Source organism: Cherax quadricarinatus, unplaced genomic scaffold (genome assembly GCF_038502225.1).
Source record: "Cherax quadricarinatus isolate ZL_2023a unplaced genomic scaffold, ASM3850222v1 Contig217, whole genome shotgun sequence".
NCBI lineage: Eukaryota > Metazoa > Arthropoda > Malacostraca > Decapoda > Parastacidae > Cherax > Cherax quadricarinatus.
In genome coordinates this window covers 124,717-136,517 of record NW_027195243.1, presented here as the reverse complement: position 1 = coordinate 136,517, position 11,801 = coordinate 124,717, and the positions used below count along the sequence as shown (strand labels likewise).

Sequence of the window (11,801 nt, the reverse complement as noted above, 5' to 3'; positions counted from 1 at the left end):
TCAACATTATAATGTTTGAACATTAAAATGGTATAAAATACCGACAGGTTGTTAGGTAAGACACATATGCAACAGTTAGGTATCTTTATTATGAAACGTTTCGCCTACACAGTAGGCTTCTTCAGTCAAGTACAGAAAAGTTGATAGAAGCAGAAGATACTTGAAGACGATGTAATCAGTCCATCACCCTTAAAGTTTTGAGGTGGTCAGTCCCTCAGTCTGGAGAAGAGCATTGTTCCATAGTATGAAACAATATGGAGAAGAAGTGACAGGATGGAGCTTTTTATAGCGCCAAGAGGTGAGACGTAGGCCACTAGGAGAGGTAAGAACTCAGATGTTGAGAAGTCAGGTCCCTCTCAAATCCAGCCCCTCTCACTAGTGGAAGTTGTCGAAGTTGATAGCAGGTCTGTACCAAGATACCCTTGTGTTGCAGTGTCTGACAGATTGAACACTAAAATGGTATAAAATACCGACAGGTTGTTAGGTAAGACACATATGCAACAGTTAGGTATCTTTATTATGAAACGTTTCGCCTACACAGTAGGCTTCTTCAGTCAAGCACAGAAAAGTTGATAGAAGCAGAAGATACTTGAAGACGATGTAATCAGTCCATCACCCTTAAAGTTATGAGGTGGTCAGTCCCTCAGTCTGGAGAAGAGCATTACTTTATAATGTTTACTGGACTAGCGTCCTCAGCATTACTTTATAATGTTTACTGAACTAGCGTCCTCAGCATTACTTTATAATGTTTACTGAACTAGCGTCCTCAGCATTACTTTATAATGTTTACTGAACTAGCGTCCTCAGCATTACTTTATAATGTTTACTGAACTAGCGTCCTCAGCATTACTGTATAATGTTTACTGAACTAGCGTCCTCAGCATTACTGTATAATGTTTACTGGACTAGCGTCCTCAGCATTATAATGTTTTCTCTGTTTTAGCTCCCTGATTTCTCTGTCGCTTTTAGCAAGCTGATAATGTTGAGTATCATGAACTCTTTTCTCCATCACTCAACATTAAGGGGCATTATATATGCCACTGATGCCAGCTACGTCTATATACCTTGTACATGTAGAAATAAAGCTATTATTATTATTATTATTATTATTATTATTATTATTATTATTATTATTATTATTATTATTATTATTATTATTATTATTATTATTATTAATTATTAATTATTATCATTATCATCGTTATCCTTGCTTAACGAAAAGTTTTCTCAGGTCATGACTTGAGGTAGTGCTGGGAGTACCGAGGTAGCAGCAGGAGTACCGAGGTAGCAGCAGGAGTACCGAGGTAGCAGCAGGAGTACCGAGGTAGCAGCAGGAGTACCGAGGCAGCAGCAGGAGTACCGAGGTAGCAGCAGGAGTACCGAGGTAGCAGCAGGAGTACCGAGGTAGCAGCAGGAGTACCGAGGTAGCAGCAGGAGTACCGAGGTAGCAGCAGGAGTACCGAGGCAGCAGCAGGAGTACCGAGGTAGCAGCAGGAGTACCGAGGCAGCAGCAGGAGTACCGAGGCAGCAGCAGGAGTACCGAGGCAGCAGCAGGAGTACCGAGGTAGCAGCAGGAGTACCGAGGCAGCAGCAGGAGTACCGAAGTAGCAGCAGGAGTACCGAAGCAGCAGCAAGAGTACCGAGATAGCAGCAGGAGTACCGAAGGAGCAGCAGGAGTACCGAGGCAGCAGCAGGAGTACCGAGGTAGCGGCAGGAGTACCGAGGTAGCAGCAGGAGTACCGAGGTAGCAGCAGGAGGACCGAGGTAGCAGCAGGAGTACCGAGGTAGCAGCAGGAGTACCGAGGTAGCAGCAGGAGTACCGAGGTAGCAGCAGGAGTACCGAGGTAGCAGCAGGAGTACCGAGGCAGCAGCAGGAGTACCGAGGCAGCAGCAGGAGTACCGAGGTAGCAGCAGGAGTACCGAGACAGCAGCAGGAGTACCGAGGTAGCAGCAGGAGTACCGAGGTAGAAGCAGGAGTACCGAGGTAGCAGCAGGAGTACCGAGGTAGCAGCAGGAGTACCGAGGCAGCAGCAGGAGTACCGAGGTAGCAGCAGGAGTACCGAGGTAGCAGCAGGAGTACCGAAGTAGCAGCAGGAGTACCGAGGTAGCAGCAGGAGTGCCGAGGCAGCAGCAGGAGTACCGAGGCAGCAGCAGGAGTACCGAGGCAGCAGCAGGAGTACCAAGGTAGCAGCAGGAGTACCGAGGTAGCAGCAGGAGTACCGAAGTAGCAGCAGGAGTACCGAGGCAGCAGCAGGAGTACCGAGGTAGCAGCAGGAGTACCGAAGTAGCAGCAGGAGTACCGAGGTAGCAGTAGGAGTACCGAGGTAGCAGCAGGAATACCGAGGTAGCAGCAGGAGTACCGAGGTAGCAGCAGGAGTACCGAAGTAGCAGCAGGAGTACCGAGGCAGCAGCAGGAGTACCGAGGTAGCAGCAGGAGTACCGAAGTAGCAGCAGGAGTACCGAGGTAGCAGCAGGAGTACCGAGGTAGCAGCAGGAATACCGAGGCAGCAGCAGGAGTATCTGTGTTTATCTTGCCTAGTTGTCTAGCAAAAGAAAATCTACTCATTGATGGCAACAATATTATTGAAGGGAAATTCGTCTTCTGTCTATCACTGACATAATTTTACCTGCAAGAGAATATTGCAATACATTGTTGCGTATATGACAAACAGGTTTTCAAACAAGAAACGCACCTACGCACACTAGGCGTAAGTCCACCGAGAAATAAATAATAACGCAGAATGCTATATAAAATTAAATACTACATTAACACAACAGAAATATATTTTAGTTGTTAAGGAAAGAATTTTTGTAGTGTAAGCAATACTTTTCGTTGTTAGAATACATGTTGCTGTCCCAGGCAATTTCTCCCCTGCAATCACTTGCTGTATATATGTGTTAAGTAAACAAGATCTGGGTCAAGGCTCCGCTATACTTAATTATCAAAATCAGTGGCGCAAAGGAAAAAAAGAGATGAATTAATAGGTAATGCAAAACATTTTCTGAATCAGAAATCAATTTACGATTTTCTCTTCTCAGAATTCTTCTCCCTACTCCCTCTCCGTGTCTCCCCCTTCCTCCCTCTGTAGCAGAGAAGTTCACACCCACAGCTGGTCTCTCGTCTACCTCCCGACCTTTCTTACTTTGTCCTAATTCCATGCGTTCAAGCACACATATATATAAAGCCAAGAGCTGGTGCGACGTCACTTGGTTTTACTTTCACCGTCCGCTTGTACTCCTCCTCAACCATGAAGTTTGTGAGTCTTTCAACCGGTTTGTGAGTTCATCGTTTTGAAAAGATTTATACTCTAGAAAAGTAACTCAGGTGCATTGTTCCCGTTGACTGCCTGATGCTGAATACGTACATGTAGTTCTCAAGGACCATCAGACGTGAACGTGTAGTTCCCAAGGACCATCAGACGTGAATGTGTAGTTCCCAAGGACCATCAGACGTGCATGTGTAGTTCCCAAGGATCATCAGATATGCACATGCGGTTCCTAAGGAGCATCAGATGAGTGATGTTAGACTAGAGGTGGAAGACGACACTCATTACACCTGTGTCGTATCCTGTATGTTACTACCCTCCTTTATAGCCAAATAGGCCATATAATTTTATTCATATATAAAAAATCGTCCCACAGCATGAATCTAAGTAAAATTACAACAGAATAAATGTGCGCGTCAAACCCAAATGTACACTGGGATTTAGTGATCCCGGAATCATTAAAGGATAAATATGTAAGACCTTGATTCCCTCTATACAGTGAATTGTTACTTCAGCTCTGTACCAGCTGACGAACAGGGCTAGATTAAGGGTGTAGCCCAAGGGCCTCTACCAGCTGGAGGGACTCCAGACATAAAGTGAAAAGTGTTCACAGTTACTTCAGTTAGTTTATAATAAAGTATTTTATTACATCACATATATGATGAACTGTTGACTGATGTGATTAATTTTCTTTCTTTTTTGAAAATATCATTGGGGGCCTCACAGTACCTGTACCCCCCAGGGGAATACAAAATCTAATCTGGCTCTGCTGACGAAGTAGGTGAGGGATGATGGATCTGTGTTCAGGAGTTTCTAATGCAATCACACTTAAACTGGGTTCTAACTATGCATTAATGAGGTGATCGCGTAGAACATTAAACTTACGAAATATTCCAGATAATATGTGGAGAGAAGTGTGTCAACGCCTTATTGTGCCGCGTGCTGGGAGAAGCGAGTAAAAAGTGGATTTATTATCCATAACGCTGCTGGATCATTGTTATATTAACCGGAAAGTGGAGCAGTGCAGCTCATGTGGAATGGAACGTAGTTAGCTTTAATATAAAGAAAGGAAGGGCAGCTCTAATTTCTTGAATCAAGAGTTCCTCATCGGCATCATTTAGGAACTCTCAAGTAAAGTTTTTTTTTGTACAACGGTCAGCAAGCAAGCTACGAGACCATTATGCTCGAATTCTACAACTAGTTTAAATTTGGAATTCGTAGTTTCTTGTAACTGTGAAATTGTTAGCTCATACTTGTGACTCTCTTTCTCGCCTGTGGCGGTGTGACTGGTGACTCTCGCTCTGGCCTGTGGCGGTGTGACTGGTGACTCTCGCTCTGGCCTGTGGCGGTGTGACTGGTGACTCTCGCTCTGGCCTGTGGCAGTGTAATTGGTGACTCTCGTTCTGGCCTGTGGCAATGTGACTGGTGACTCTCGCTCTGGCCTGTGGCAGACTGGTGACTCTCGCTCTGGCCTGTGGCAGTGTGATTGGTAACTCTCGCTCTGGCCTGTGGCAGTGTGACTGGAGACTCTCGCTCTGGCCTGTGGCAGAGTGACTGGTGGCTCTCGCTCTGGCCTGTGGCAGTGTGATTGGTGACTCTCGCTCTGGCCTGTGGCAGTGTGACTGGTGACTCTCGCTCTGGCCTGTGGCAGTGTGACTGGTGACTCTCGCTCTGGCCTGTTGCAATGTGACTGGTGACTCTCACTCTGGTCTGTGGCAGTGTGACTGGTGACTCTCACTCTGGTCTGTGGCAGTGTGACTGGTGACTCTCACTCTGGTCTGTGGCAGTGTGACTGGTGACTCTTGCTCTTGCCTGTGGCAGTGTGACTGGTGACTCTTGCTCTTGCCTGTGGCAGTGTGACTGGTGACTCTTGCTCTGGTCTGTGGCAGTGTGACTGGTGATTCTTGCTCTTGCCTGTGGCAGTGTGACTGGTGACTCTTGCTCTGGCCTGTGGCAGTGTGATTGGTGACTCTTGCTCTGGCCTGTGGCAGTGGGATTGGTGACTCTCGCTCTGGTCTGTGGCAGTGTGACTGGTGACTCTCACTCTGGTCTGTGGCAGTGTGACTGGTGACTCTCACTCTGGTCTGTGGCAGTGTGACTGGTGACTCTTGCTCTGGCCTGTGGCAGTGTGACTGGTGTCTCTTGCTCTTGCCTGTGGCAGTGTGACTGGTGACTCTTGCTCTTGCCTGTGGCAGTGTGACTGGTGACTCTTGCTCTTGCCTGTGGCAGTGTGACTGGTGACTCTTGCTCTGGCCTGTGGCAGTGTGACTGGTGACTCTTGCTCTTGCCTGTGGCAGTGTGACTGGTGACTCTTGCTCTTGCCTGTGGCAGTGTGACTGGTGACTCTTGCTCTTGCCTGTGGCAGTGTGACTGGTGACTCTAGCTCTGGCCTGTGGCAGTGTGACTGGTGACTCTTGCTCTTGCCTGTGGCAGTGTGACTGGTGACTCTCACTCTGGTCTGTGGCAGTGTGACTGGTGACTCTTGCTCTTGCCTGTGGCAGTGTGACTGGTGACTCTTGCTCTTGCCTGTGGCAGTGTGACTGGTGACTCTTGCTCTTGCCTGTGGCAGTGTGACTGGTGACTCTCACTCTGGTCTGTGGCAGTGTGACTGGTGACTCTTGCTCTTGCCTGTGGCAGTGTGACTGGTGACTCTTGCTCTTGCCTGTGGCAGTGTGACTGGTGACTCTTGCTCTTGCCTGTGGCAGTGTGACTGGTGACTCTAGCTCTGGCCTGTGGCAGTGTGACTGGTGACTCTCACTCTGGTCTGTGGCAGTGTGACTGGTGACTCTCACTCTGGTCTGTGGCATTGTGACTGGTGACTCTAGCTCTGGCTTGTGGCAGTGTGACTGGTGACTCTCACTCTGGTCTGTGGCAGTGACACTGGTGACTCTCACTCTGGTCTGTGGCATTGTGACTGGTGACTCTAGCTCTGGCTTGTGGCAGTGTGACTGGTGACTCTCACTCTGGTCTGTGGCAGTGACACTGGTGACTCTCACTCTGGTCTGTGGCAGTGTGACTGGTGACTCTCACTCTGGTCTGTGGGGGTGTGACTGGTGACTCTCGCTCTGGCCTCTGGCAGTGACACTGATGACTCTTGCTCTGGCCTGTGGCAGTGTGACTAGTGACTCTCGCTCTAGCCTCTGGCAGTGTGACTGGTGACTCTCGCTCTGGCCTGTGGCAGTGTGACTGGTGACTCTCACTCTGGTCTGTGGCAGTGTGACTGGTGACTCTCACTCTGGTCTGTGGCAGTGTGACTGGTGACTCTAGCTCTGGCTTGTGGCAGTGTGACTGGTGACTCTCACTCTGGTCTGTGGCAGTGTGACTGGTGACTCTCACTCTGGTCTGTGGCAGTGTGACTGGTGACTCTAGCTCTGGCCTGTGGCAGTGTGACTGGTGACTCTCACTCTGGTCTGTGGCAGTGTGATTGGTGACTCTCACTCTGGTCTGTGGGGGTGTGACTGGTGACTCTCGCTCTGGCCTCTGGCAGTGACACTGATGACTCTTGCTCTGGCCTGTGGCAGTGTGACTAGTGACTCTCGCTCTGGCCTCTGGCAGTGTGACTGGTGACTCTCGCTCTGGCCTGTGGCAGTGTGACTGGTGACTCTCGCTGTGGCCTCTGGCAGTGACACTGGTGACTCTCACTCTGGTTTGTGAAAGTGTGACTGGTGACTTCCGCTCTGGCCTGTGAAAGTGTGACTGGTGACTCGCTCTGGCCTGTGGCAGTGTGACTGGTGACTCTTGCCCTGACCTCTGGCAGTGTGACTAGTGACTCTCATTCTGACCTGTGGCAGTGACGCTGGTGACTCGCTCTGGCTGTCAGTATAGCTACTGAATTCTCCCTATATATGCTTGTGTAGCATATTGCAGATATCACCCATATATACAATTAGGCTCCCTGCTCAGCTAGGCGCAGCGGCTACCATGTGTGACGTCACGTGGTGCCACATGTGAGCGTCAGTCGCCCTGCCCGTCCCTCAGTTCCAGCGTAGGCATAGTGGCGACAGGTAGGCTAGGCTGGGCTTCCCCTCATGACTCTGCAAATATAAGTGTTACCAGCCATACCCAATTGTATTACTGCACCACCTTTATCTCCTAGAACCCTCCCCGTCACATGGCCTGTGGCAGTGTGATTGGTGACTCTCGCTCTGGCCTGTGGCAGTGTGATTGGTGACTCTCGCTTTGGCCTGTGGCAGTGTGATTGGTGACTCTTGCTCTGGCCTGTGGCAGTGTGATTGGTGACTCTTGCTCTGGCCTGTGGCAGTGTGATTGGTGACTCTCGCTCTGGCCTGTGGCAGTGTGATTGGTGACTTGCTCTGGCCTGTGGCAGTGTGATTGGTGACTCTCGCTCTGGCCTGTGGCAGTGTGATTGGTGACTCTTGCTCTGGCCTGTGGCAGTGTGATTGGTGACTCTCGCTCTGGCCTGTGGCAGTGTGATTGGTGACTCTTGCTCTGGCCTGTGGCAGTGTGATTGGTGACTCTCGCTCTGGCCTGTGGCAGTGTGACTGGTGACTCTTGCTCTGGCCTGTGGCAGTGTGATTGGTGACTCTCGCTCTGGTCTGTGGCAGTGTGACTGGTGACTCTTGCTCTGGCCTGTGGCAGTGTGATTGGTGACTCTCGCTCTGGTCTGTGGCAGTGTGACTGGTGACTCTCACTCTGGTCTGTGGCAGTGTGACTGGTGACGTACTCTATTTTGAACTTGCTTTCAGTAAATTATCTGAAGTTTACATATATTTTACATCAGGTATTGCTGGTGTGCTTGGTGGGAGTAGTGACGTCCCGAGAGACGTACTTAGGTGGATACCAATACCAGCGCCGCCACGACCGCGTCATGTTCAGGTATGAATGGTTTTCGTGTTTTGGTTTATCTCGTTATTTGTTTCTTCGACTTGCTAAGTCACTAATGTGACTGGTTTCATTTGTTACTGTTACTCCTTTGCCCATTTCCACTTTTATTTCTGCTGGACTTGAATTCCAGCAGCTACTGTATGACTGTTCATTCAGATGGCCCAGGTCTTCTTTTGTTATTGTTAAGTGTCATTCGTTTAGATTCTTCTCATTAATTAACTTTGCATTAAACATAAACATTAGAGTTTAGTATTACAGGCCACCGTGAAGGTTATTTATTTATACCAGGAACACTATGGGTCCTAGAAGAGAACCGCGTGTAGTACCAATGGCAATGTTCACATTCTCATTCTACGTCCTACACTATGACCCTCCTATCTATTCTTTTGGCAATTATTCATTTCTTAATCTTTCATCTTATAATGGCTGTCTTGCGATTATTTTTATTAAGTTTCTGAGCAGTGCTATGTCAAACGCAGTCCGCATATTTCTCTGCTTCCTCTGACATTCATAAGTACTATAATCCAAGAACTTTCCTGAGGCCAGATATGAACTCTGGTACTCCGCCAGTGATCATACATGACAACCCACAGTGATCACTTGATGTATATACACAAGTATGAAATAATCCCGAGCGAGCGATAAACGATGCAAAATAACCACAAGGAAGAGTCGTCCGGAGAGTCATTTCCCGGAACGAATCTGCCAGGACTTCCTACTCATTTCTACAACATTGCAAGTTCCTGATGATGTGATGATTGTAACGCAAGTATATATTTGAACACACATTCTTGTGCACATATAGTATAACCACACTATAAAAATGTTGGTCGAAGAAGGAGCCAATATGAAGTGTTCAAAAAATGTAATGTTTGCTTTATTATGTAAAAATTCCTTATGAATTCTTGAATATTACAGCAGCCAAGGAGAGACACTTAAAAACTACAGTAACATAGTAAGTGCTTCAGTTGGGATGGTATATTGTGCCTTTATTGTGGCATGTTCACTCACAGGATGTTGTCTTACCACATAAATTCGTTTATCACCGCAGGATCAGTATTAATTTTATGAATATATAAATATTTGCACTATAATGAAAGTAGATTGACGGATAAAATTATCATAATTATTTCGACGATGTAATGATATCAAGTTAATTGTCTTAAATGTACATATACGACTAATATATATTTCTATCCTTTATCAGGCACTCGCTACAACAGGCTGAGAACTCAAAATTTCAGTCAGCGTTCCATGCGGAGAGTGATTCTCTTTCCCCAGAAGCTGCTACAGCTCTCGTACTACCTACAACTTTTGAAAAAGTGGAATTGTCGGAGTTAAGAAGACAACACCTCCCGTCTAGTTTCTACAAAAAAGGTTCTCCTTTGTCCACTGTTGTTTCCACAACTCGGCTTCTTCATACAGCCTTCAAGAAGACAGACCCACGTAAATCGAAGAGTAGCTCACTGCAGTCTGCTTTTCACGAGGATGGTTTCCAGTTGTCCTCCAAGATTTCCACTACTCAGGTATCTGAGCAGGAGAGAAGTCAACCTCAGTCGGCTTTCATTGAGAAGGGTTCACAGCTGTCCCTTGGAACTTCCACAGCTCGGGTTCTACCTACAGTCTTTAAAACGGTAGATTTACTCGAGTTAAGGAGACGCCAACTTCAATCAACTTTCCATGGGAATGATTCTCAATTGTCCCCAGAAGCTTCCTCACCTCAGGTTCTGCCTACGGCTTTTGAGAATGTGGATCTATTAGAGTCAAGAAGTAGCCTACTTCAGCCAGCTTTCCATGAAAATGGCTCCCAGCTGTCTCCTGAAACTTTCACCGCTCTGCTTCCATCTTCAGCTTTAGAGAAGGTGGACCTACCTTCGTCAAGAAGTAGCCAACTAACGTCAGCTTTCCATAAAAACATTATCCCTCTGTTCCCCGAGATTTCTACCGCACGAGTTCTGCCTACAGTCCTCGAGAAGGTCAACTTACATGAGAATGTAAAAAGTCATTTTCAATCGGCATTCCACGAGAAGGGCTCCCAGCTGTCTCCCGAAGCTTCAACAGCTCAAGTTCTTCCAGCAACTTTTGAAGTGATCTCATCACAGTTAGAGAATCGTCAGCTTCAGTCAGCTTTTCGTAAAAAAAAGTTTTCCACTGTTTTCTTTTAAAATACTACAGATATCGTAGTTACAACTGCATTTGAAAAGGTTGACAACAAAGAGTCGAGATCTATGACATACATTGGCTAAAGCTATATACATTGAAAAAACTTTTTGTAAACCATCACTGTTAAGTAATTTTAGTAACCGCATTTTTTTCGGCATTTATGGACTTTGAGGCCCCTTCCTCCTTCTAGTCATAAGTCTTAGACTTAAATTTCCTGGCAACTTTCCAAATATTTTCGATTTATTTACTCCAAAATCATGCCATTTACCTTTTGCCATTAGATTTAGTTCTTAATCTTGAAATCCGCCCATATAACATTCCTGCAGTGATAATTTATGCAAAGGCTTTCCTGTTGATGGACATTTCGAAGACATTGACAAAGTGCCACACGAAAAACTCTGAAAGAAAGTGCAGACTCTGGGGTTACTGATAAAATTCTGGAATGGGAAAAAGAATGGATGAAATAGAAACACAGCGAGTCGTCGTAAATGGAGTAGAATTCGAAAGGAGTAACATTTAGAGTGGAGTACTACACAAAAATCTTTACAGAGGTCATCCCTGCTTGTAATAAACTTCCAGAATAGAGAAAAACTTCTCTATGACCAGAAGGTTACTGAGATTCACTGGTAAATCAACATTGAAGTGAACAACCATGATAAATGGCCTACACGATCTTCACAGAAAGTTAATAATCGGGAAAATATCATTAATTATAGATACATACAAGACCCTGCGTATTCACCGTAGAGTTATGTCTGGAAATCTACCCGTCAAAACTGTTTAAAGCGAAACTGAACGAGAAATCAAAATTCCCTGGAAAATCTCAAGGAATATTATGGAAGACAGTAGAGTTTCTTGTAAACCTTTACGCTAATAAAGACAATCGCTCACTATTTTATACTATTTTATAAACGAAAAAATAAGAGGTTTGTATTGTACATATTGTAAAAATGAAATAAAAAATAAAAAATTAAGTAACTAATTTAATTTTCCTATTAATAAAACAGTAACGATTACAGCTTAGGTTAAAATAAATAAATAAATAACTCTCTCTCTCTCTCTCCTTCATTATTCTTTCCTTAGACATCTTCATAATAAATATTAGTCACTAATCTAGATAGTAGAAAGTATGACTTCTCAGTACATAACATGGGTGTGGATGTTAAGTCTTCTCAGTACATAACATGTTAAGTCTTCTCAGTACATAACATGTTAAGTCTTCTCAGTACATAACATGTTAAGTCTTCTCAGTACATAACATGTTAAGTCTTCTCAGTACATAACATGTTAAGTCTTCTCAGTACATAACATGTTAAGTCTTCTCAGTACATAACATGTTAAGTCTTCTCAGTACATAACATGGGTGTGGATGTTAAGTCTTCTCAGTACATAACATGTTAAGTCTTCTCAGTACATAACATGGGTGTGGATGTTAAGTCTTCTCAGTACATAACATGTTAAGTCTTCTCAGTACATAACATGTTAAGTCTTCTCAGTACATAACATGTTAAGTCTTCTCAGTACATA

General features: G+C 45.7%; 1 protein-coding gene across 1 annotated transcript; it reads left to right on the top strand.

Annotated features, from left to right (window-relative positions):
* The first annotated feature begins 7,851 nt into the window (after positions 1-7,851).
* On the top strand, positions 7,852-11,199 carry LOC138851263 (uncharacterized). Its single transcript, XM_070080198.1, has 2 exons — positions 7,852-8,102; positions 9,319-11,199. Exons 1-2 carry the CDS (start codon positions 8,095-8,097, stop codon positions 10,274-10,276), a joined length of 966 nt encoding a protein of 321 aa, XP_069936299.1. The 5' UTR covers positions 7,852-8,094; the 3' UTR covers positions 10,277-11,199.
* Positions 11,200-11,801: the final 602 nt, after the last annotated feature.